General features: G+C 46.3%; 1 protein-coding gene across 1 annotated transcript in view; it reads left to right on the forward strand.

The window, feature by feature from the left end:
- The window catches only part of tenm1 (teneurin transmembrane protein 1), a gene marked incomplete at both ends in the record, with an annotated part of 354,011 nt that overhangs the window by 234,462 nt on the left and 91,783 nt on the right, over positions 1 to 27,766 (forward strand). Inside the window, 3 exons of the mRNA XM_080773976.1 lie at positions 624 to 876; positions 3,795 to 3,815; positions 10,655 to 10,887. Of these exons, the coding sequence (XP_080630102.1) occupies positions 624 to 876; positions 3,795 to 3,815; positions 10,655 to 10,887 (507 nt within the window). The remainder of the gene's footprint in view (positions 1 to 623; positions 877 to 3,794; positions 3,816 to 10,654; positions 10,888 to 27,766) is intronic.

Here is a 27,766-nt window from a genome sequence, read left to right on the forward strand (position 1 = left end):
TGAAACTGTATTGTGTGTCCTCAAAACTAACTGAAATTGTAGACAAAATACCCTTAGTTTTAGTTTTCATCAATATTTATATGCCTTTGGGATATTTATAATATAATCCTTTTATATTCATTCGATTCGTTTCCTCATTTCAAGTTTTATGGCAGTTTTCAGCAACGTACGGCAGCATGTAGCCACGCTAATCCTAACCCACAAATAAACCGTACGAAAAAAACTAAAACTAAACTATAACTAAACTAAAACTAAGCATTTTCACCAGAATAAAAACAAAATAAAAACTAGCAAACCCGCTCTGAAAACTAAAACTAACTGAATTAGAAAAGAATATGTCCAAACTAACTAAAACTAAACTATAATGAAAAAATCACACCTGTGTGAACTGAGTGGTGCAATCCCCCCCCCCCCCCCCCACCTCTCTCTCCCTCTCTCTCTCATTAGCAGCACTATCCCTCTATCTGTTTCTGGCGCCCCCTACTGGTACTAATAAGTCATATACTCGTGCTCATGGCCACATAGGTAGACACATAGGTATAGACACGGACATTGCTGGTTGTAGGAGTGGTTGCACTAAACTATTATCACTCCTCTCTCTCTCTCTCTCTCTCTCCCACCAGGGATCCTACACAAGGGCAACGGCGAGAACGTCTTCCTCTCCCAGCAGCCTCCCGTCATCGGCACGGTGATGGGCAACGGCTTCTACCGCAGCGTCCCGTGCGGTCCGGGCTGCACCGGCGCCGCCCGGGACATGATGCTGTTCGCCCCCGTGGCGCTGGCCAGCGGCCCCGACGGCTCCCTGTACGTGGGCGACTTCAACTTCGTCCGCCGGGTCCACCCGGACGGCTTCACGCGCACCATTCTGGAGCTCAAGTGAGTGAGACGCACGCGGTGGTCGAGTGGTGAAAAGTGCTTTTTTTTACACTTTTAACCGTGTCCACACGTCCTAGGGGTCCCAATCGACGCGTCCATAGGATGTTTGTAGTCGTCCTATAGCGCATCCTCAATGATACCGGGCGAGTCAGTTCGCCTTTCGGCTACCGTATGCTACGCTCTGTGCTCATGTTAGCTTACCGTTGACTCAGCTGTTAGCGCGGCGGAAAAGAATGACTCGTCTCTCCTAATCCAGGGCGCTCTCCGTGGTGATGAATGGATCGATATGCTGGCGCTTCATTTCTGCTCCTCGTCCGTCTCTCCCGCAAAATATGAACGCTTTTTTGGATCATATATATCGTATGAATTAAAACGATAGCAATGTAAGCTAGCAATGTAAAGCAATATTATATTAGCGGATTGTTTCCGGGTCGTGGGTTTCAGAGTAAAAGCGGACATGTCTTTCCGGCACCCCCAAGCACAGCGATCCTAGAATCTGAGTTATATGACGGTTTGCACTGCTTTGCACTGTGCATATATTTCCAATCCCATAGTTGGAACGGTGGGGCGTTGCTGTGGGAACCGGACCGACGTCAAAGGCTTCCGTATAAGCATCAACCATTTATATAGACGGAGTAAACGTTACATTATACAGACCTGGGATATGACGCCACCTAGCGTCGAAGTGCCTATATATACGGGGGAAAAAAGAGTATATACTAACTTAAAAGTTTTCTATGATAATAATAATTAATATAGGCTGATGTGATATATATATTTGGGGGTGAATAATTGATAACTATACTCTGTGACAAGTAAACGTCCGGAATTCAAAATGTACTTGAGTGAAAGTACAAAAGTGTTGGCACCTAAAAGTACTTAATAGTTTAGCTATTCAGATGTAGATCGCTATTCTTTTCATATGGGCCGATGTGGTTAATGTATGCTTTGTAAATAATCTAAATCTACATGGTGACTAATGGTTTTTTTCAAATCAATGTAGTGGAGTAAAAGAACAATATTTGCCTCTGAGATGTAGTGGAGTAGAAGTAAATGTATTGAAAATTGGACTCGAGTCCTGAGTGAAATGGACCCGAGTAGTCTTTTGTCTCCTTCCACCCCGAATCTCTCCGCCAGCAATAGCAGATCTACAAGCTCACAACGCGCTGCATTGCCACACATCGTGACCTTGTAGGTCAGCTATTCTTGAATACCCGAAAAATGTACAGGGCTGAAACCTAATTTTGCTATAGGGACCTGCTGGAACCCCCTTTAATGTCCCCCCCCCCTGGGGGTCCCCGGACCCCACTTTGAGAAGCAGTGCTTTAAGTGGTATAGGCTACATTTATTATGTCTGCTGTGGAGGACCAGGCTAGGGGCTTGACTGATAGACTTTGACTGGGGGATAGACAGACTGTGGTTAAATGTTAATGTGATGGGCCGCGGGGGCTGGAAATAAAAATGGTCTCAGACAATGTGGGTTTGCACAGCATTACTGCTGCTCAAGAGTGACACTGGTCATGTTTCAGTACGTATACTGTGCGCGCGTGCGTGCTCATGTGTACTCTGTATTACAGTATGGCCCTCATTTATCAATTGAGTGTAAAATCTGCCCCAAATTCGAGTTTATAGGTTTCGTAGTACACACACACACACGTCGCCGCGGCATTTATAAAGTGATCGCAAACAGCTGATCCTTCCTTAATTTGATCGTTTCCGACGTTAATGAATGTGACGGCTGAAATCTATCTGGCACGCCCTATGAAATCAAGCCTCGCCCTCGTTTTTGCGACAGGCAGTCAGGCACGCACGCACGGACACATGCACGCACGCACGCACGGGATTGCACGCACGCAGAGACACTGACATTTTTGACATAGATAGATATAGCTGGATTGACAGACGGACAGTCAAAGTAGATGGATAGATAGACAGACAGACAGATTGCTTTTTTGTGGTATGGCATATAATGAAGATGATAGCCCCCACTGTGCTGCAGATACCACTCTCTCTCTCTCCCTCTCCCTCTCTCTCTCTCTCTCTCTCTCTCTCTTCCTCTCTCTCTCTCTCTCTCTCTCTCTTTCTGTATTTTCTCAAGCATAACATGCAGATGGGATTCCACTCCGAAGCATATTCTCCTTATGTAACGCTCCCCTCTCTCTCTCTCTCTCTCTCTGTTATTACTGTATCTGTGGCTTAATATTCCTGCCTCAGACGGTGTTTGTTTTTTTATACCGTCTGTATTCGATACCTCCCTGTCTTCCCGGAGGAGGAAATGCCAAAAAAGAAAACGTGCTTCCTGTTTGGATTAATATTTAATGTGGACCGACGAGACGAGAAGGCCTAAATCGAGCCTTTTCTTTTTGTACATTTTGAATTCCAGACTTGTTTTACTTTTACACAGTCACAGTTAGTATGTCCACATTGCCGTTATAAGACCGGGAGAGCATCTGTGGTCAATTGGTCATGTAACATTAACGCATTTAAAATGTAAGCTTTGTTTATGCTTTGGCCATTCAAAAAGAACACACGCAAGCTCGACATGTACATATGATTTTGGGAGTCGTTGGCATTGAGCGCCATACTGATATATAGCACCATACGTTTTGGGGCGGGAACCCTTTTTGGTGTTAGCATTATGCTATGCTTTAGCTATTGAAAAATAGCAGATCTACAAGCTCGTAGCGCGCCACTCGACACCGACACAGAAACATAGCTTTTTCAGAAAACTGTCAGGATGTAGAATCTGATCTCAGGTCAGAATGGGTTCATGTTTTAATCCTCCTCTTTGGGGGGTGGGAATGAACGTGTCAGCGTGTCGTCTGTCTTTCAGAAGTGTAAATGACGTGTTGTTCTTCCCCTGCTTCTCTCTCTCTCCTCTGTTTGGGTAAACGCTGACGTTCGTGGCTGATTATCAGGAACCGTGACACCAGGCACAGGTGAGCACTGTTGATCAACACCTCTAACCCTGTACATGTGTATAGACACGCATGCACGCACGAGCACATGCACGCACGCGCAAGCGCACGCACGCGCGAGCGCACGCACGCACGCGCGAGCGCACGCACGCACACTGAACTCAAAAGGCTGTGTTGTCTCAGTGGTCCAGAGTGGAAGCGTGTGGCTGATAGCATCTTTCCATGTCTGTGAGCATGGAAGCTGCATCTGCCTGGGTTCAAACGCAGTTCAAGCGTCACGCTGAATATACCTCATGCTTTGAGCCCAACATGGCTTCTGAAGTGCAGCCTATACACAAGTCGAGCTGAAATTGTATTTTAGCAAGATCTGAACTTCTTGCATTCCGTGAGTCAGGATGTCAGGATTCCCTGACATATACTTCCTATACCTGCAGAGTAACAGAGTGGAGAGCTTTAAGGGTACATTTCTGTAGAGTGTAAAGTATAGTTCCATGATAAATCTTGGATGATATCCACAATTGAATGCCACCTGCTTCATTATGCAAGAGTGTCTCACAAATGTATGTGAAAATAGCAGATAATCTCTTAGATCGGCTGTTTTTAATTCGTTTTTTTTTATCATGAATAAATAGGGAATGGTTTTGAAATACTGTATAAAGTGATATTTAAATGGAAATATTTACAGATGTATTGTGATTGTGAGATTTATACTTTGAAGACAAGGGCAAGACCTACGCTGAAAAGACTATCAGTGGAAGGTGCGGGATTTTAGCCGAAGGATCGCCCAAGGAAATGACGTTGATGCATTGCAAATCAGTTTACATTCTCCGCGAATGAACCAAGTGTTGTGATTGGTCGGGAAAATATCGTATCCGGGGGGAAATACATCTGACGGATATTCCGGAGGATACGTCCGCCGATGGCTTCTCTGCCTTACGCTGTGACCAGGCTTTTCTTTTGGCAGATAAAGTAAGCCTGGGACCGAGGCTATAGGAGCTTAGGGAGGGAGTCCACAACGAACCAGGGCTTCTCTCCGGTGAGCCCTGGGGAGGTTCGTTGAGCTTTACACACTATAGTGACGTATAGTTCCTATAGTGAAACAGCTCAAATCTAGCAACACAGTGCTGATCAGATAATGAATCTGTCACGATCCCCCCCCCCCCCCCAAAAAAAAAACGAGACCGACCCAGAAGCAGAACACAGCCAAATTGTTTATTGAAACAAAGGGCGGAATAGTGTGTCGCTATTCACCTTTTTCCTGGGCTGTGTGTGCTCCAGTTCCTGCATGTCGATTTGATCCAATGAAAGCCAATGAAACTGGTCAGATGACCAATGATATCAACAGGAACTGGAAAGGAAAAAAGGTGGATAGGAGACGATTAAGACGAGGCTCGCGGCGAGAACGGGCAGCCAATGGAGCATCGCTGCGTGAAAAGAGGAGATAACGAGCAATTATGCATGGGCACTAGATTAGCCCGTAAACCTCAAGTTTAGCAGGCATGTATACAGTAATATACGGTAATATACAGGTGTGATGGTACAATTCGAGAGTCCACCGGAGTTTGTTGGAAGGTTTAACGGTTTCCTGTACTATACACATCCGTATTCCATGCTTTTTGCACCGTGCACGTTAGTACGTACATGCACGGTAGAGACATAGGGTACTGTAGGTAGAAGCTCCTTTAAATATACAGGGGTGGAGGTTTGGAACAAAATCCCAAGGGAAATTAAATTTTCCCAGTCTTTGAACATTTTAAAAAATATGTTGAAAAAGTGGCTGATGGGTAAGTTAGCATCGTGCTGTATTTATCTATTTATTGCCTTTTGTTCATTGATCTATGATGGCCGGTTGTAAATGTCATTATATTGTAATGTTAGCACACATGTAATGTTAGTACACACTTCTTATCATTATGCTGTAACTATTTATGGTCAATGTATATTTGCTATTTTGCTTTATTGTCCTCTGAATTTTACCCTTCCTGGGAGCAGTGAGCAGCCATTGGTTGCAGTGTTGTTTTTGGCAGCAAATATCTATTTTTCATTTAGTTTTAGTCACATTTTAGTCACTTGGAATGTGTTAGTGTTAGTCTAGTTTTAGTCAACTAAATATCATAAGATTTTAGTCGACTATGTTGATTTAGTCGACTAAAATGTATTTTGTTGCGCGTTGGTGCCGTCGTAATGACTGATTTTACACTTGCTGAAAATAGCCGATCTACAAGCTCACAACGCGTCGCGCTGTGACGCGTTGTGAGCTTGTAGATCGGCTATTTTCAGCATGCAACCAAGTGTAAAATGACTTATACTGGATTTCTTGTCCACTAGTCCCTTCCTAACATTTTAGCCTAGTTTTTATTCGTTGACGAAATTCTCAGTATATTTAGTCTTAGTTTTAGTCACCATAGCATTATTTTAATTTAGTTTCCATTTAGTTTCCGCCAGTGAAGAAAGGTAGTCGACGAACATTTCTCGTCTTAGTTTTAGTCGACGAAAAAAAAACACTGATTGGTTGTATAGCAAGCACTCGGGGAGCAGTGAAGTGTCACTTGCTCAGGGACACTTCAAAACACATTTCGGAGGCCTATAGAATCAAACCCGAGACCCTCGGCTTCCCATACAGGCTCTAACTAAACCATTCAGCTATAGTGACAGACCAACCGTGTCCGCTTGCCTTGGACCCCCTGGTGGACCCCCTGACCAGACACTGAGAAACAGTGGGTTACTCACTTTAAAGCCCCCCCCCCCCCCCCCCCTCATCTTGGCACCAAAACCTCCCTCGCGTCACGGAGGTCAAGGATAAGGCCAGCATAGCCTCTTTCTTTTAATTCCACTTGATGATGATGATGATGGCGATATAAAATTTCCCCAGCTGGAAAGGGCCTCATAAAACACCGGAGGATTGCATACTTGCTGAGGGGGAGAGGAGTTTTAGGGGAGGATTAGCGGAAGGCCATGTTGCGGCTCATTCACTCCCTGAGCCCCGGGCATAAAGACTGTGTCCTGCTATAACCCAAAGCTGGCACCGTCCCTGGCATATATATATATATATATTTATATTTTTACATAATATTTGGTTAAACAACTAGTCGACTAGTAAACGAGGCAACTATAGTCAACTGTAGTAACAATGACTAGAAGTGAATGCCCTAGTGTATACAGTAGGAGAATTGGTACCTGCTTGTGTGTAAGTGCCTCTGTGTCTGCAAGCATGACGCATGTGTCACCAGCAGGTCTTATATATCAATATGTGCGTGTGTGCGTGCAATGCATGCGTGTCCAGGGCCATTGAAAGGTGGCGGTATAGGACAGGGGCTTGTATCCCATTTGTCACAACATCATATCTGCAGAACACCAGAGGTTAATAACTACTCCACGCAACCCGGCAGCTGTACATTCGAGGCTGTGTGTGTGTGTGTGTGTGTGTGTGTGTGTGCACGTACTGTACACAGACACACGGAATGGGCGCATTTTACTGTATACAGCACCTTTCTCCAAAGTGCTTTATCCTATATCTCGCACACATTAACACACCGATGACGCACATTGCTATAGTTCAAAGCTCTACTGTATAATAATTATAACGAGAGGGTGCGCTTTACTGTCATTAATGCACGCCTGTGATGCTCCAGGAGCAAAAGGAAGCGCAGAAGTGCATTAATGAGGGTATAAAGCACATACACCTCAAGTGTAATATTGCAATTATACAGTTACCCTTAAAAAGAAAAAAACCTCGCTCAAGGAGGACACTTCGACACTAACTCTTGGGGCAGCCCGGGATCGAACTGGGAACCTCGCGGTCGCTCTACCGGCCACTCTACCCCTGAGCCACTGCCATAATTATAGTCTGGTTCTCCACTGCAGACCATGCATGCCTGCCCTAAGTTAACCCTATAACTGCATGTACAGTATACGTACAGTAAGACGGAGGCTCCAAAAGGGGGAAAAAATGTTGGGAACCACTGATATTTTTACAGTGCATTGCTCCATTTCTCCATCAGCTGCACTCTCCTTCACATCTTTTTTTCCCCTTTCTTTTGTCTAATGTACTTTTTGTCTAGCGTCATTCTCCCTCAATTCCATACCATTGTTCTCCCGAGACAATTGCGTTAATTATTCATCATTTATTCAAGCTTTCAAACGCTTTCCTTTTCCCTTCTTCCCCTCTCCATTTTTATATACCCGGGGAAAGTGCCTATTGGCCGACCGGGGCCCTTGAGCGCAAGGCACCCTGTCGGGGGAGGGGCAGGGGAGGGGGGTTACAATACGGGGGTGTTCAGTACTCAACGGAAAAGCCTTTGTCTTGTTCTTTTACTCAAAGTAGTTTTGGGATGGAGAGAGAGAGAGGCGTACAGAGCAAACAGGGAGGAGGAAGTGCTGAAAGGTGCAGGCGGGCGGGGCGGGGGGGAGATCAGAGAGATCCATGGGCTCTGATCAGGGCTTCGTCACGCGGCAGGGGGGAAGCTGGTAACGCTGAGCGCCCCTTTCTTCATCTACCCAATAGACAGATATAGCGTCTTATAAAGCCCAGCGTTTATTTGAAGACTTGAAGGCACAGGCATCACCTTATCAGCCCGACAGGGGAGAGAGGAGGGAGCGCGTGCTGCTGCTCATGGAACTCTGTGACAAGGTCGCGACTACAAGTCCTGCATGGCCCCCCCCCCCCCCCCCTGAACGGTGTCAGGGTGGGGTGGGGGGGTTCTGACACCGGTCCTTGGCACCGGTTCTTGGTGGTTCTTGGCACCGGCGTGCTTCGCCGATGCCAGGTGTTTGCGGCCTGGTATATATATATATATATATATATCTCTCTCTCTCTGGCGTATTCTGCCCATGTCTCTACAGTATGGTCTCTGCCCTCTGAATCATTCACGGCTCCACAGAGTGAGTATCTCTCTCAGGACTAGCTGGCTGTTAATTATGCATGTGCAGTTCAGTGCAGAGTCCTGTAAACAGTTATGCACTTTATACTGCAGGGCTTTGACTGACAGGACGCCCATAATATAGCGTATACCTGTCGCTGTCCGGCAGAAACCTTGTATCTCCATATTTCTTTTTTTTTTCTTTTTTGGGGGGAAATAAATCACCTGCAAGGGATTTCTTGACAGGATAAGTATAGCTTCATAACATGTCTACAGTGGGTTTTTATGAAACAAACACTTTTGCAAGGTAGAAAGAGGATAATTCAAGCTTTTCGGACAGCCGCAATGTCGGTGAGTTTGACGTTGTGTAATACAATCAGACGGGACTTCTCTGTTTGGATGAATGGGCTGTCGATGGGACGTCGCACCTAGTTAGCATCTTGCTGGTAAGATGGATGCGCTCTGCATAGCGAGCAAGCAACTGACCATATGGTCAGTTGCTTGCATTTTCAGACTTAGTAACGTTGTCAGTGACACTTGCACACATGGAATTTATATCCCATAGTCCAGATGGATGGGCGTGTTTGACTGTCTATCCCATAGTCCAGATGGATGGGCGTGTTTGACTGTCTATCCCATAGTCCAGATGGATGGGCGTGTTTCACATATAGTCCAGATGAATGGTTGTGTTTGACTGTCTATCCCATAGTCCAGATGGATGGGCGTGTTGACTGTCTACTTGAGTGGTTCTCAACTTGGGGAACCTTGAGTGGTCCTTGAAACGGGTTTAGGGGGTCCCGACTCCCCAGCTACATCACTTGATAGTCAATCATTACCATTACTAAATGGAAGTAAATACAAGTAGAGAACATCATTTTGATCAGAGTTTTTCCAGTTATTTCGTGACCAGCATACACGTTCACTTTAAGTAGTCGTCCTTTTTTTTTACCAATGGGTCCCAAAGTTTTTAGAAATTTTAAAACTGTAAAAGAATTATAATAACCTAACAGTACAGACACTATGTTACTCTTACAAGTGTTATATAATACCATAAGAGAAAATGAAAAACACAATTGTGTAGTAATGTTTTGCCTACAGCTACTCTCACGTTATTCTCAAGTTGACAGCTGCACCAACACACTTTGAGACCTAATTAGCAAATTCTGTATTTGACAGCCGTTTTTTTTTATCAAAGTAATGGAAGTACTTGTATGTTAAATGAGTCTCCAAATGTGGAGGGGAGGTGTTATTATCTCTAGAGAACAGCTGCTTTAACCCATTTTGGTGCGGGAACCCCTTTTGGCGTTAGCATTATGTTACGCTTTAGCTATTGAAAAATAGCAGATCTACAAGCTCATAGCGCGCCACCGAGTGGCGCGCTACGACCTTGTAGGTCTGCTATTTTTTTTTTAATCGAAGAACGACTGACACAGAAACATGGCTTTTTCAGAAAACTGTCAGGATGTAGAAGAACATTTTCAGAATCTGATCTCAGGTCAGAATGCTTTAATGCTCTCTGCTCTTATACAGATTACACACACGCATAAAAATGACTTTCGTTTCCTCCGCATGTTACAAATAAATGGAATCCTGTGGATTTCCACATTGTGGATGGAAACCCTGTAGCTGGAAAACGGCGTGACTCCAAATGTGGACCTGAGACTTTCTTTGTCTAATGCACTGCATCTATGACTTCCCCCATTGACTTCCATTCTAAAAAAATAAAGTTAAATATTTTTAAAAAAGTATACAAAAAAATGACGTGCTCCCCCAAAAATGTGTGGACTTCTGTGGCCTATACTGGCAATAAATGAGGCGCTGGTCAGTTCAGCACGCACGCACGCACACACACACACACACACACAGACACACGCAGAGCCATTACAAATACGAACACTAGAATTCTGGAAGTAATTTTAACACATAAGAATATGTATTGTTTTGTTCTGTTTTTTTGTTGGCCCAGTGTGAAATGATGGATCCGTTTGTTTTCTCCTCCAGCACCAGCCCGGCCCACAAGTACTACCTGGCCATGGACCCCATGGGCGAGGTCCTGTACGTGTCGGACACCAGCAGCCGGAGGGTGTACCGCGTCCGCAACCTGGGCCAGCCCAAGGACCCGTCGCGCAACCTGGAGGTGGTGGCCGGCACCGGGGAGCAGTGCCTCCCCTTCGACCAGAGCCACTGTGGAGAGGGAGGCAAGGCCACCGAGGCCGCCCTCAACAACCCCCGAGGTACTGGGCACGCACACACACACACACACACACACACACACTGTGGAGAGGGAGGCAAGGCCACCGAGGCCGCCCTCAACAACCCCCGAGGTACTGGGCACACACACACACACACACACACACACACTGTGGAGAGGGAGGCAAGGCCACCGAGGCCGCCCTCAACAACCCCCGAGGTACTGGGGCACGCACACACACGCACACACACACACACACACACACACACACACACACCAGTGTTGTTTTTGGCAGCAAATTTCTCTTTTAGTTTTAGTTGTCTCTTGAATAGTTTTCACTTAGTTAGTCACATTTTATAGTCACCTGGGATGTTCTAGTGTTTAGTCTAGTTTTAGCTGTTTCCATGCTGCTAGCTGCATCCTGGTGTTAATACAGTGTCCACAACACATGCTAATCCATGCATTTATAACATGCCATGCAATGCGTCCATGCAGCTAGTATATACAACACTCTGCTGGTTTGATCAGTCGCAAACCGAAAGCTGGTTTGCGGCTTATTGCAGCACAGATTTGTGTCAAAGTGTGTGGATATTTACCCGTGGCATGGTTGTCATATTGTGAGCGTGTGGGCCAAGGGGCAGATGACTCAGCAGGTAGAGCGTAGCGTACCAAAGACTGTACAAATACAACGCCTCCTCATGTTTAGCACTCTGTATCAAGGGTCGGATCCAGATAAGTGCCTGCGTCATGTCCGTAAGGTGTTCTTCCTCACCTGTGGGCCACATGACTAATGGTTCTCAAGGCTACTTACTGTACTTACTAAGTGAATAAGTGGTTAACCGATTTTGACCTGAGATCAGATTCTAAAAATGTCTTCTACATCCTGACAGTTTTCCGAAAAAGCATATGTTTCTATGTCAGTCGTCAGTCATTTAAAAATAAATTGCAGACCCACAAGCTCGTAGCGCTACGAGCTTGTAGATCTGCTATTTTTCAATAGCTAAAGCATGACATAATGCTAACACCAAAAGGGGTTCCTACCCAAAATACACAAGACCACGCATGTAAAGGAAAACCAAATGAGCAGAAGATTAAATAAAAACAGAAGAGAATGCTTAAATAATACCTCGAGAGGTATAACATCTGGACGGGGGGCTTTTACTGACGTTGCGTAGGAACAGAAAATGACAGACCCCCCCCCCCCCATGGGAAGGGGAGGGGAGGGAAAAAGGAGTCTGCTAAACCTGCCAGTTTCTCTCTCTCTCTCTCTCTCCGATCACGCCCACACACCTGGCCCGGCTCTCATAGTCCTCGGCTCACGACGGAGACTTTATCCACAGGCCTGTCACTCACAAGCCTCCACGCACGGCCTCTCCGTGGCCTCTACCTGTCACTCATACTCGACTATAGTGCAGCAGAACAATCTGAGGTTGCGGTTGGCGCCGGAGAGAGAGAGAGAGCCAGGGAGGGATCGATACGGGCGTATATGTGCCAGAGAAAGTGTCTCCATTCTTCCAAGTGTCACAGCGGCAGTAAATACCAAGCACGGCTCCGACGACGACGACGACGTCTGCATTGGCACAGTCTATACTCCGTATTTATATTTTCCTATAACTTTCGCTATTCCCAGTGGATATTGATTTGATTCCTAGAATAGAAGGAGGAGGAGGAGGAGGAGGAGGAGGAGGAGGAGGGGGGGGGGGGGTACCATAAGAACAGGCAGAAGAAGAACTATTGAAGTTCGGGGACGTTGTCCGTCGTGTTTGATTTGAAGGTTCTCCACGTGTGTCGTGTGAGCGTGACCTTCATACTTCAGAGTCTCACGGCTTAACCTTCACGCCGCGGCAGAGACAGGGATTCGCTGTGATCTGCCAGTCCACCCAAACTATAAAGACTTCTGTTTATAAAGACTTCTCTTTAAAAGACTTTAACCCATTTGGGTTAAAGTAGATTAAAAAAAAATCGGCTTCTAAATCCTAAGAAAATTCTGAAAAACCTATGTTTCTATGTCAGTGGTGCTCAACCTTTTTCATGTCAAGGACCCCCAGAATTATCTCTATTGAGCCACGGACCCCCCATCTCAAAATATGTAGTTCCAGGGACCCCCACAGAAGCAAATATTTTAGTTAAAATTTTTCGCTCTGAAATATATATATTCAATGATTTGCGACACATTTTTAACGATAAAAATAAATAAATAGCAGACCTATACAAGCTCGTAGCGCGGTACTCGGTGCCGCGCTATAGAGCTTGTAGAGACTTATATCTATAAAGACTTATATAAAGTTTTCTCCATGAAGACGTTCTGTTTGGGCCGCCGTAGCGAGGCCATCTGTTAATCAGAAGGTCAGCGGTTTGCCTGCTGGCCCGTCCATGTGTTGAAGTGTAGGTGCTTAACCTCTAAAAAAGCTCCTGTCTCCTATGAGCATCACCATGGCCACCTGAGCAGCCACGTCCGCTTTAGGGCGTTCACTTCTAGCCATTTTTACTAGTTGACTAGTTGCCTAGTTTACTAGTCGACTAGCTGTTTAACTACCTATTATAAAAAACGAAATATATATATATATATATATTTTTTTTTTGGAAATAAATATTTGTACTTTTAAAAACTGTGTACATTGGTGACTATTACTATAATCTACCTGATCTTGTGGCCTACTAATCAGGGGGGAAAACAAATATATATATTTTTTTCCTTATCAACTAGTACCAACAAGGTCGACTAGTTGATCTACTAGTGGACTAGTAATCTAGTCGACTAATTGCGTAATGCCCTAATCAGCTTTGGTGATGCTCCAACAGATGTCCCTCGCCAAATATAAGACTTCTATCTATCTATCTATATACAGTATACTCTATGTCTATAAAGACTTCTATAAGTCTGTTTATTTAAAAAAGAAATGCATAGGCACGTATAGGAAAAGAGACAGAACGTGAGAACAAATTGCATGGCATGATGGGCCCCCGAGGCGGGAAATCAATTCGAATTACAATAGGCATTTAGCAGACACTCTTAACCCATTCTGACCTGAGATCAGGTTCTAAAAATGTCTTCTACATCCTGACAGTTTTCCATTCTGACCTGAGATCAGATTCTAAAAATGTCTTCTGCATCCTGACAGTTTTCCATTCTGACCTGAGATCAGATTTAAAAAATATATCTTCTACGTCAGTCGCTCTTCGATTTTTCAAAAATAGCAGACCTACAAGCTCATAGCGCGCCACCGAGTGGCGCGCTACGAGCTAAAGCACGACATCATGCCAACACCAAAATGGGTTCCCGCACAAAATGGGTTAATCAGAGCGGCTTACACGTGTGAGATCGCAATTAGCAGAGTAAGCAAACTAAGCATGAACTCTCTTAGTCAATAAACAAATAGATAGTCACATAAGTATAATTGTCACATAAGAGAACAATGTATGCCGCCCTCAAAGTAACTATAGGATACCAGGTAAACAATGAACCTATAGCATCCTAAACGACATGCTACGAAGATGAAACGTGAACATCGAACCCGCGACATTGCGGTTAATATGTTTTCAAGCGTTAACTGACCAAGCGCAGATGGCTATAGGTCAGACTTTAACCCATTTAGGCCTGACCTCAAAATAAATAAATAAAACTTTTTTTTCCCTGAAAAACCTCATGTTTCTATATCAGTGGTTCTCAATATTTCATGTCAAGGACCCCCAAAAATATATGAAATTGGCCCGCTGACCCCCCCCCCATCTGTAAATGTGTCGTTTCAGGGACCACCTCCCCAGAAGCAAAGATTTGAGTTAAAAACGTTCGCTCTGAAAGAGTATATATTCAAAGCTTTGCACCACATGTTCATGATTTTTCAAAAATAGCAGACTCGTACGCTATACGAGCTTGTAGATCTGCTATTTTTCAAAAGCTAAATCATAACATAATGTTTAAAACACCAAAAGGGGTTCTGTCATCGCTATTTAGAATATAAACGTTAAAAGTAAACATAATATTTCCAAACGGTGCGATGCAAAAAAAAAGGTCCGTCTTCTATCGACATCCAGACATCTGATCCGATCCCAACTGTCAGGTCCACCTTCCAGGGCTGAGTAATGACTGTTCTAGACTTCACAGAGGAATGTATAGTGTCAGACTGCTCGCTATAGGCTGTGTGTGATTCTACCTCCATTGATCTCCGTCCTCCGGGCGGAGAATAGAGCACCTCGCTACAAACGAGCACATTCTTTCATCTCTCCGTCTGTCTGTCTCTCTCTCTCTCTCTCTCTCTCTGTCTCTCTCTCTCTCTCTCTCTGTCTCTCTCTCTCTCTCTCTCTCTCTCTCTCTCTCTCTCTCTCTCTCTCTCTCGGCATACAGCCTGGCAATAAGGCCCGCTGTGAGGGGCGAGCCACTATATATACCCGACACAAAATGGCGCCGGAAATCGTTGGAATAAAGAAAGTTTAATCTGCAGCGAGAATAATTCAGCCAAACATGGCCGCTGTTGGGAGTGCCAGCGCAGCGTACACTGTCTCTCTCCCTCTCTCTCCCTCTCTCTCCGCGGCGTAAACTGCCGGGATTATCCGGTGTCCTTCAAACAGCTCACTGGTGAATACAAGAATCTGGGCCATTGTTTAGGAGTTGGCGCCGTGCACACTTCTGCTGTCAATTAGAGGGGTAAATAAAAGGCCTTGCTCCATTTACCATGAATCGCGTTTGTCTGACATGAAAGAGGCTGTCGGTTTCCTCGCATGGATCTGCACAAGCCTTGGCTCACATCGTCTCCAGACTCCTCCTGTTCGCCACATCAAGCAGGAAAAAAGGCTTTGCGGAATAACCGGCTCATTTTTTGGCAAATAAGAGTGTGTGTGTGTGTGTGTGTGTGTGTGTGTTTGTGTGTGCGTGTGCGCATGCACGCGTGTGTGATTTTTGACTGCATGCATGTGTGTGTGTGTGTGTGTGTGTGTCTGTGTGTGTGTGTGTGTGTGTACAGATACTGAGTTCTGAGACTGAGTTCAAAAGAATGATCCGGTGACGACGATCAGGTTTATCTTATCTGTTGACTGGTTCCAAGCGGCAAAAGCTGCGTGCGTGCGCGCGTGTGTGTGTGCGTGCGTGTGTGTGCGTGTGAGCGTGCGCGTGCAGTGCGAGCGCGTGCAGTGCCTATAGTCTCTCACTCTGACCCACAGGGGGCAGACTAATGCCCTTATCAGAACCTGACATGCTGCCACCCCGTATCTCCCTTTTGCTTCCATATTTCTCTCTCTCTCTCTCCCTCTCTCGCTCTCTATTATATCTCTCTCTCTCTCTCTCTCTCTCCCCCTCTCTCTCTCTCTCTCTCTCTCTCTCTCTCTCTCTCCACTCCCTCATTCCTCACACTGACAGCCGCAGCACATTTTGCTGGCTGTCTCCTCTGAGCGGGCGATTCATCCTCCTCATAGAGGCGTCTATAAGGGCAGAGGGGTTGGTGGGTGCACGGGGAGAGGAGCAGAGCGAAACGGTGAGGTTTTTAAGCCCTTCTGACCTGAGATCAGATTCTAAAAAAAATTCCTATACGACAGTTTTCTGAAAAAGCCACGTTTCCGTGTCAGTCGTTCTCGGATTTTTTCGAAAATAGCAGACCTATACAAGCTCATAGTGGCGCGCTATGAGCTTGTAGATCTGCTATTTTTCAATAGCTAAAGCGTGACATAATGCCAAAACACCGAACAGGGGTTCCCGTTCAGAATGGGTTAAGCCCTTCATGGCTATTAGCATTTTGAGCAAGCCGAGTGCTAAACAGACACGGTCAGGGGTAAAGATGTTGCTTCACGGGGGCAACGTCGCTAGGTCTCTGACCACGGCTTTAGCGCCGGGGCCAAAAACGGACTGCAACCGCATAACTATCTTTTTTTCTGGCCATGCCGGTTCGACACATAAGCCGCTTATATATATAGTCCGAATGAATATCCTCTCACAGAGGGCAGGCGATATGTGGCATTCGTGGCTATAGCACGGGCGGCGCATGGGGGGGTTGTGTGCACAGTGTTCATAGTGAGCGCTCCCCTGGCTATACCTTCCATCCACGCCAATTCCAGCCTTTTTAATATTGTGGGCAGAGGCCTCGCCCGAGCCATTAACTTCCATAGCATTGCTCCCCTAACTCCTGCTGCCATCTAATCATAAGCTGTCTGCCATTTCCACACGTCCTCAATCTACTGTTGTGTCTTTCTTCTTTCCCTTGCACTATAAACTGTGTTTTCTGGCTGCAGTGGTGCGTGTTGGGAGTCATAAGATCTCCCAGGGCTCATTGGAAGCCTCCAGGAGGTGCCAGCTGCTCGGCCCCGTGTGTTTAACTTTGGAATGAATATGCCATTGTTTGTTGTTCTCCCTCTCTGGCCCCCCCTGTAGCGTTTAGCGAGGAGTTATTGTTATTGTTGTTTAGAGAGAGAGAGAGAGAGAGACGCACGTGAACAGAGATGGAGAGAGGGAAGGAGAGAGAGAGCAGGAGACATAAACAGAGAGATGGAGAGAAGGGGGAGAGGTAGATAGAGGGGGAGAGAGGGAGAGAAGGGGGGAGAGGTAGAGAGAGAGAGCAGAGAGACATAAACAGAGATGGAGAGAAGGGGGGAGAGGTAGAGAGAGGGGGAGAGAGGGAGAGAAGGGGGGAGAGGTAGAGAGAGAGCAGAGAGACATAAACAGAGATGGAGAGAAGGGGGGAGAGGTAGAGAGAGGGGGAGAGAGGGAGAGAAGGGGGGAGAGGTAGAGAGAGAGCAGAGAGACATAAACAGAGATGGAGAGAAGGGGGGAGAGGTAGAGAGAGGGGGAGAGATGGAGAGAAGGGGGGAGAGGTAGAGAGAGAGAGCAGAGAGACATAAACAGAGATGGAGAGAAGGGGGGAGAGGTAGAGAGAGAGAGCAGAGAGACATAAACAGAGATGGAGAGAAGGGGGGAGAGGTAGAGAGAGGGGGAGAGAGGGAGAGAAGGGGGAGAGGTAGAGAGAGAGAGCAGAGAGACATAAACAGAGATGGAGAGAAGGTTGAGAGGTAGAGAGAGAGAGAGCAGAGAGACATAAACGGAGATGGAGAGAAGGGGGGAGAGGTAGAGAGAGGGGGAGAGAGGGAGAGAATGGGGGAGAGGTAGAGAAGGGGGGAGAGGTAGAGAAGGGGGGAGAGGTAGAGAGAGAGCAGAGAGACATAAACAGAGATGGAGAGAAGGGGGAGAGGTAGAGAGAGAGAGAGCAGAGAGACATAAACAGAGATGGAGAGAAGGGGGGAGAGGTAGAGAGAGAGAGAGCAGAGAGACATAAACAGAGATGGAGAGAAGGGAGAGAGGTAGAGAGAGAGAGAGCAGAGAGACATAAACAGAGAGATGGAGAGAAGGGGGAGAGGTAGAGAGAGAGAGAGCAGAGAGACATAAACAGAGATGGAGAGAAGGGGGGAGAGGGAGAGAGGGGGAGAGAGACATAAACAGAGATGGAGAGAAGGGGGAGAGGTAGAGAGAGAGAGAGCAGAGAGACATAAACAGAGATGGAGAGAAGGGGGGAGAGGTAGAGAGAGAGAGAGCAGAGAGACATAAACAGAGATGGAGAGAAGGGGGAGAGGTAGAGAGAGAGAGAGAGCAGAGAGACATAAACAGAGATGGAGAGAAGGGGGAGAGAGGTAGAGAGAGAGAGAGCAGAGGAGAAAGGGAGAACTCCGCATGGTGTGGGTTGTGAGGAGAGGAGGGGGTTGCAGAGAATGGAAATGATGAAGACACCATGGGCGAGCGGGCCGAGGGGATTGGGGTGGATTGAGGGAAAATGGAGCGAAAGAGAGATGTGTTTTTATGTGGAAATCCTGCACCTCATTTGCATAATAAAGTGGCCCTGGAGCATCCTCTCTCTCTCTCTCTCTCTCTCTCTCTCTCTCAGGGTCAGCGTATCATGGTTGCTGTTGGCTAAACCTCAAAACAAGGCCATCTGACATCGGCCTCTTTCATCTCCCCCGCATTTGGGTTAAGCGTAATTTATGATCCCGTTGTATGATGGTGTCCTTCGGTGAAAATGAGCAGTAATATCCTACAGTATACAAACTCACAAACACGGCTTTCGGGGGTCTGCCGTGTGCGTTCTCGGTGAACGCGCGACACCGCAGGGGCTTTGTCGCGCAACGGGCTCGGGCAGGGTATAATAATGCGCATTATACGCTAGGCTTTTTGCCTGCCGGTTAGTGTTTTTTTTGTTTCACATTGGCTGCGGTGCTTTTTCGTCTTTGCCCCTGGACATTCGTTGCATTAATGATACAGACATGAATTAATCACGCACAGCGTGGCAAACCGGCACGCCGCCGCACTCTATGATAATGCAAAGCAGGGAGAGAGAGAGAGAGAAGCCACGAGGTCGTTGCTATTTCTGCCGCCGCTCGTTTTTCTCTCTCTCTCTCTCTCTCTCCTCAGCATCGGTGGTAATTAGGAGGAACAGCGATGGCTTCTTCTTCTCGCTATAGCAGACATGGATCAGTGAGCAAAGCAACATTAAGAAGTTCTCTCTCTCCAAGAGTGTTTATACATCTTTCGAGTAACTTAGAAGAAGAGTTGAGGCAGCAGCGGCAGCAGCGGCGGCGGTGAGGTCACGTACTTGAAGCGTTCGTCGTTCGAGATGCAGGGTGCACGCACGCAGGCACAGGGTTAGCTTCCACACTGATTACTAAAAAACTCACAGTGTCTGGAACGCAACCCCAGAGTCAATAAGTGATGCAGGCCCAAGGCCAAAGGCTCAACATGCGCACACGCACGTGTGTGTGTGTCCGTCTGTGAGTGACAGATTTATCCCTGCATAATGCCATATACCCCCCCCCTCCCCCGCGCTGTGGGAGCAGCAGAGAGAGTTTGTTAGAGGGGGCTTGTTAAAGGGAGTGTCAGGATGACAACGTCGGGAGTGATCATGGGGGATTTGACACGCGTGTCCCTTTAACTGGCTGAGATGGTGGCTTGCTGGCAGCCTGCCTGCCTGTCAGGGCTCCGTACAACGCTCCTCCGGGAGGGAGGGAGGGAGGCATGCAGGTGAGCTGACAGCACTGGAGAGCAGAGCTCTGCTGCTCATGCCACAGCCCCGGGAATAGATTACCTTTTACTCCATGGGTGAACCGCGCATTTGAGCACACGCGTGATGTGCGCTTGCATTGCAACAAACGCACACAGACGTGCCTCACGTGTGTGCACGCGCGCACGCTCGCACGAACGCACACACCACACACACACATTGGCACATGTTCAAGGACATTCAGAAACACAAGCATGCACACACACACAGGTAACTTGGTCTTAGTGGGGGCGAGGGGTGGGGTTGAATGGAGTGTCTGTGTGTGTGTGTGTGTGTGTGTGTGTGTGTGTGTGTGTGTGTGTGTGTGTACGCGCACACACGCACGCGCCTGCCTGCACACATCCACTGGAGTTTGTTACTGCTGTGAATTCTTTAAGACATGAACAGAGGAATAGTGACACGTAGAGTTGTACACGCCAAGGTACGCGTGCGTGTGTGTGTGCGTGCACTGGAGGTGGGAGTATAGCACAGCCACAGAGACGGAGAACGGGTCCAGTGAGCGCGCCGCCATGCCCCCCCCATCATCACCCGTGGCTCTCGGAGATGAGAGCGGAGTCAGAGGTCGTGGTGTGTTCAGCTATAGTATAATAGTGAAAGCAACAACCCATGACCCAGCACCACTGTGGTGGTGTCTGTGCTGTGGTCGCACACACCTCTATGCACAAAAGGTGTTTCGGTAACACTTTCTATGAATACATCAGGCCGACGCATTATAATCCGCGCATAACGCCGTGTCGTTTTTGTTTATAAGCACCGGCGACTGTTCCTATAAAACGTGTTATGATCATTCTAACTGTAATCGTGAATCGGGCTCAGATTTGACTTAAGACTGTCAAGTGTCATGAATGATACGTCATACTGCTGCAAAGTTTAGTGTATGCAAATCCTCAGTCATAACTGTCAGAAGCATTTCATTTTATTTATCCCATTGTATACCAGATGTGGTCTATGCCCTCGTTAAGAGGGGTTTATTTGTCACTCACTCACTCACTCACGCACACATGTGTGCGTACAGTATACATCTTACAGTATACAGTAAGATGGTAATAAGGTAGCCCACGTTATGCACACGGTTATCGATTAGAGCCCGCAACGGGGTGAGCCAAACAAGCGGGGTTAATTAGGAATGAATGTAGATTTGTGTTTTATTTTTAGGGTAAGTGTTTATTTTGTGCTCCTATGCACATGCTTTGTGTGTATGTATGAATGAATGAATGGATTTTTATTTTCGTGTCTTGTCGTTAACCCATTGAGACCTGAGACCAGATTCCACAAAATGACTATTTCATGTCTAGGACCCCAAAAATGTAATGTAATTGGCTGCCAACGCAAAATATATATATATATATGAAAATATATTGTACCAGGGACCTCCCAGATGCAAATATTTCAGTTAAAACGTTCGCTGTGAAAGAATATATTCAAAGATTTGTGCCACATTTTCAGATAAAAAATAATAATAAATAGCAGATTTACGAGCTTATTATATCTGCTATTTTTCAACAGCTAAAGTTTAAAATAATGGTTAAAGTGGTTAAAAGCTATACGGCGACACAGATGCGCCCTCAGGTCTGAAGGGGTTAAGACCCATCCCTTACGGGATTATAAGACACCAACAACATAAATAAACAATATCACAAGTTCACTTCCCACGCAGAAGTTACACCAAGTATTTGATCAAAACAAAAACAGAAATAAGCATTATCATAAAAATAAAATAAGTCACATATAAGTTTTCTTTGTCCGTATGTCCCAAGCTTTCTCTATATATTCTGCTAATGCAAATATCTTTTGTTCGAAAATCCATCTCGGTCGCTCTGCATCACTTAACCACATCAGATCTATATTTTTACATCTGTTAAATAACTTTTGACGTAGCTCATGATACAACGGGCAATAGGAAAAAAAATTGAACTCATTCTCAATATCATTTATATCACAATAGGTGCAGATACGTTCTTCTTCTGTAACTCCTCTATACCTCCCAGTCTCAAGGTGTGTATGTCTGTCTGTCTGCCTGTCCGTTTGAGCACGTTATGTGCTCATTGTGATTGGACGTCATGTCGTCGACGTCATCGCTGTGACGAAAGGCACCGCTCAATTCACAAGAGTGTGATTACTTTGTGTCAGTTAGCCTTGGGGCCCAGGACTTTGAGACACCTCAGGGAACTGGGGGTCTCTTACTGGGGTGGTGTTTGTCCTTGATATAGTCCTCTTAGTCCTACTCAAGCAGGGCGGCGGTGGCTCAGGGGGTAGAGTGGCTGGATGGTAACCGCAAGGTTCCCAGTTCGATCCCTGTGGGCTCCCCCAGAGTTAGTGTCGAAGTGTCCTTGAGCAAGACACTGAACCCCTGATTGCTCCTGATGTGCTGGTCGGTGCCTTGCATGGTTTCCGCCGCCATCGGTGTATGAATGTGTGTGTGAATGGGTGAATGTAATGCACAATCTATGTAAAGCTCCTTGGAGAAAGGCACTATATAAATGCACCATTTACCATTTTATTTACCAAGCACCTGCTGTCTGCTGGGGGGGACGGGATGGGGGGACGGGGGGACGGGAGCTCCCCGTGTTTTGCTCGGCCGTCATCAACACCTTCCGCAGAACTTGGGTGCAGCCAGAGCAACGTCCTCAGCTACCATGAGGCCAGAGCAACGTCCTCAGCTGCCATGAAACCAGAGCAACGTCCTCAGCTACCATGAGGCCAGAGCAACGTCCTCAGCTACCATGAAACCAGAGCAACGTCCTCAGCTACCATGAGGCCAGAGCAACGTCCTCAGCTACCATGAGGCCAGAGCAACGTCCTCAGCTACCATGAAACCAGAGCAACGTCCTCAGCTACCATGAGGCCAGAGCAACGTCCTCAGCTACCATGAGGCCAGAGCAACGTCCTCAGCTACCATGAGGCCAGAGCAACGTCCTCAGCTGCCATGAAACCAGAGCAACGTCCTCAGCTACCATGAGGTGGCGCATGCCATTGCCTTGCCTTCTTTGCCAGAGTCTCTGTGTGCGTTCTCCGACCAGGTCAGGTCCTCTGTGATGTGCACCCCGAGGTACTCTGTACCCGCTCCACTGCTGCCTTGTCCATCATGGAAGGGATGGTATAACAGCTCTGCCGTCAGAATCCATGGTAATTTCCCCTGCTCTTATCGAGGTTCCAGAGGAAAGGCTGTTTCCCTGGCACCGCTGCTACGGCTCTGCCACATGCCTCCCATCCCACTGAAACAAGCATCAACACCATCCGACCATTCATGCCAATACCGACGAAAACAGCCATCAACACCGTCCGACAAAAACAACCATTCAGACCGCCTGACAAAAAACAGCCATTATTATGACAGTGGTGCGCTGCATTATTAGAATAGAAATGCCCCAGTCTGCAATCTCTTCCTATGCTAATGGTCCAGGTGTGCATGTTTAATACTATTCTCCAGCTAACGAGACAACAGTATTGACAATGAGTTTTCCGGAAGAGACCGAAGATACACTATTTCCTACACGGAAGAAAGGAATTTGGTTGTTTGGTTATGCAGGATGGAAATGTATTTGTCCATCTGCAACAACTGCTCGCTGCTTGCAAAGAAAGGGAACACATGGAAGGAACTACACACGGTTTTGGGCACAGCACAAAAGATTCAACAATTATTTTCCAGCCAACTGTGAACCGAGAAAGAGAAACGTGAGGGAGCTTAAAGCTCAACTAACAATGCTCATGCCGGGCAGATCAAATGAAAGCCAATCACGCCAAGCCCTCTATTGTGTGTGCGCGCCACATTTTCAACCAAAGGATTTGTTTGGCCATTTTAAGATCAATACTGATTTCAGGGATGTCATGCTTTTGAGTCGTCCCAAGAGAACAGAGACGGGTGCGGCGGAAAAGGACAAAATCCCGTCAACAAGGAGGACCGCTCTACAGGCATTGTTGAAGTTGCCCAATTTGGCATCTCCATCAGAGAAGCTGTGTGATGAAATGAGTGTGTCTCACGCCAAGGGTGAACAGCACAGAGGATAGTTTTGTGAACTCTACTGTGTTGCTGTAATAATATAGGCAGCGACAGTTGCGGGGAAAAAAATAGGAGGCCTTAGCTATGTTTCACCAATTGAAACGGTGCCTCCAAGCTCTGACTGAACGTCAGGCGTCTGTCAACCCCCGCCACTCTTGGCCCTCTCTATCTCGCTCACTCACTGCCTTGCTCTCTCTCTCTCTCTCTCTCTCTCTCTCACAATGTTAAGTTACACCTATTTCCTGTTAATAACCATGGGTAAAATGTGCAGCGTTGGGAGGTAAAGGGGAGACACTTTAATTGTGAAGGGACGACAGGACGAGGAGAGGTGGCGTTGTCGTAGCTAATTGTCAAGAGTAATGGCTGCGTGTGATATTGAACTGTCAAACGTTTTGTATCAATACGGCTGTATCAATATATATATATGGGAGCCTCATGTTTGGTCTTGAAACGGGCCTCCCCTGCCAACGTGACCATAAACATAGTGATATGCCCATATATAGGCATATCACTATGACTCAAACATAAGCATATAAACCCCATATATGGTCATGTGCATGCAGGGCCACAAAAGGGACACAGACAGACAGGAGTTTTATATTTACAGAATAACGTTGCAATATATTATGTGGATAAACCTCATCTTGATTTATAAAACCAAATACCAAAATGTGCTTTCTATATGAAACCGGTATAGTGTCATCAGTAATTTAAAAGTCAGATAAATAATTATGATGATATGTTTTGTTATGTCCATAAAACTTGTCTCCCAGCAGGCATATAGTCATAATTTATGTCACATTTGTTATTCATAAGAATCAGAATCGGTTGTATTGTCACAGCACGGGTGAACAGGTGTAAATCTGTGGGTGAGATTAGTTTGGTTGTTTGGTTTGGTTGTTTTCCAGGAAAGACAGAAATGTGGAGGGGGGGGAAGAGAGAGGGAGAACACATAAAGATATATTAATATACACAGCATAAACAAGACGTTTTTTTTATGTACAGTACATGAGGTTAGACATGTGGGGGAGTGGCAACGCATTGGTTGGTCCACATAGCAGCGGTATCTATATAAACTCGAGGTGAAAAAGGTAGCAGCACAATGGCATGTCCACACAGGGCCGTAGCTGACCATGTAGTTGCCCTACTCGTAGGATATTTGTGTTGCCCCCCCCTCCTCCCGACGAGAGCGCTGCTATTCCTCATGCAGATCGGCTATTTTCACTGTTTGTGAGGACGCACACAGATTTTTCTTATTTTGAGGGTCGGCTTGGCACTTTTTGGGACATTTTGTTGCCCCCCTCGGCGTGTTGCCCTACTCACAGCGCGTACTAGGTAGCGACGGCACTGTGTCCACATAAGATGGTACTTTAGGCGTATAGGCAAAAAGATCGCAGTTCTCAACCAACATGGTAAATCCACAAAGTACGGATCGATGCAATGTGAAAGCATTGAATGAATACAGTTGAATGACGTGTAGCCTACTCAGGTGTGGAAGAATCAAGGCCAATGTGAATGATGGCCAGCGGGGACCAGGCAACATGCATTAAGGTTGGCCGACATGCATTAAGGTTGGTGCTGCTCCCGTACAGTAGTTTGACATAGGAAAAATGGTCCGTCAAAGGAAAGTGTTAATTGTGTGGCAGGGCCTTCTTGCATAGTTCAACAGTCTGATAGTAGCCCGGGTGGAATCTGTAAATCCGGTGGTCTTTCTGGCCTTTGATCCTGCGATAGACCATGAGGTTATAAATGTATTATTGACTCATTCATAATTTGGTTTTATTATTAAATCGTCGTTACTGACCACCCAAATGCCCTGGTGTGCTAGGGAGTTCTAAAACTCCCTGTGACACACAGGGAGTGTGTCGTTACCGACTCGGTACTCATCGTCTACACCTGTGCACCGTCTACACCTGCTATAATTACAGCCTATATTAACCCATTTTAGGCAGACTTTTAACATTATGTTATAATTTAGCTATTGTATGTATATGCGTATCAGTGGTCATGAGTAAGAGTATGTGACTTATTAGTACCAGTAGGGGCGCCAGAAACAGAGGCATAGTGCTGTGCCTGCTTCCTGCTAATGAGAGAGAGAGATGGGGGGGGGGGGGGGGCATTGCACCACTCAGTTCACACGGGTGTGATTTTTTTTTTTTTAAATCATGAAAATATTTATTTCAGAAAACTGGAGGATTTAGAAGATCTTTTTTATTTTATTTTGAGGCCTACATCGGTTAAGACAGAATTGTAGGATGGAAAGAGTAATTTGCCCTTGTGCCAATAAAAGTAAAGACGTTTCACTTGTTTGGAACCGAGTGATCGCGGATGTACACAGCCTGAATCATGTATCAAAATGTTGCATGGCCGCCCCCGGCGTGTACAGCTGTATATATATACCTCAGGCCTCGGCACCGTTCCACGACTTGTAGTGTGTTTGTCCCCCCGCCTGTCCCGTAAACCGCCAGACATAATATCCCGCCTCTCCACACAAATCCAGCCTTTCGGGGAGCTTTTCTACTCCAAAGCATTTCAATTGCCTCCATAATTGAGTCTGTCCTCCACCTCCATGACGGCAATTATCGCCAAGCTGTTTTCACACAAAAAGGCTAAATGTTTGTTCACGGACACATTTGCATATGCACAGTAGCCATACTGCAGACTCTGCCTCCTTTCCGTTTGTGAGCGCCGTAATGGTGAGCGACGCGTGGCCTCGCCGCGCATTCGTAGCTGGGGGACCTATAGCCGGCGCTAAAGAAAAGAGCACCGTCAATAATTAATTAATGCGGGTTAATATGTTAACAAACTTATAGCGGCTGATAATTAGATGAGTCACAGTGTCTGGTTCTCACTTTTAATTACCAAGCCGGCGTCTGTATTGTCGGCGGCTTTTAATGAATAATTAATTACCTAGAAACATAATTTATTGTTGCTCACCGTAGAAGAGCTATACTACAGATACAGGACAGCCCTCGTTCACGGTGCTGCCTCATATCGATAATAAATATGTTTTGTTTTTACTGTGTGTGTGTGTGTGTGTGTGTGTGTGTGTGTGTGTGTGTGTGTGTGTGTGTGTGCGGAAGGCACTGTCATCCACTGATGTATAGATATCTACATAGAACTGTTTAATATGTGCATAATTACCGGTTGTTATGGATCACCGTGTTAACGATTCATGTTATGCATCTCACCCAAAGGCCTATTATGGCTGATTTTATGTTATTTTATGTGTTGCATGTGAAGGTAAATACACACACACACACGCGCGCACGTACACGCACACACACATTCACACGAGTGCACACAGTCGCACAAACTCACTTCATTAGTATGATACACTGCCATCTCCGTACGGAGACTGAGGGTATATATTGAATATTCTGTTATCATTACATCCCACTATATGCAAAAGTCCTTGGCCTTCGGCTCCTCGACGTTGCAGCGACAAGACGATATAGCAAAGAAATGGCAGTAAAATGGCAATAGAAATGCCAGAAAAAGAATTGTACGGAAGAAAAATACGACGCAATAACAAGCAAGTACGGTTGCCTTTTGTTTAGGTGCTGTGCTGCTGTCCTACCTCTACATATAATGCTGTGTGTCACAGGGGGTTTTAGAACTCCCTAGCACACCAGGGCATTTGGGTGGTCAGTACAGTGAATATTACTAAGCATGCTGACACCCAGCAGAGAGCAAAATGCTCTCACGTCAGGGAGGAGGTCTTCGCTCGCATCGACATGTCCGAGTTGTTTTAACCATCTGAACCACATAGCTTGCCTATAGAGAGCATGGAGTGTTGGAGTTTGGACGCGCTCGTTGGAAATCACTCAACCGTCCTGCCGTACCACCCGTTTCTAAATGTCACATAATGCAGGAGGCAGCAAAATGTTGTG

Source organism: Protomyctophum bolini, assembly GCF_963924005.1.
Source record: "Protomyctophum bolini genome assembly, chromosome: 10".
In the NCBI taxonomy this organism is placed as follows: Eukaryota; Metazoa; Chordata; class Actinopteri; order Myctophiformes; family Myctophidae; genus Protomyctophum; species Protomyctophum bolini.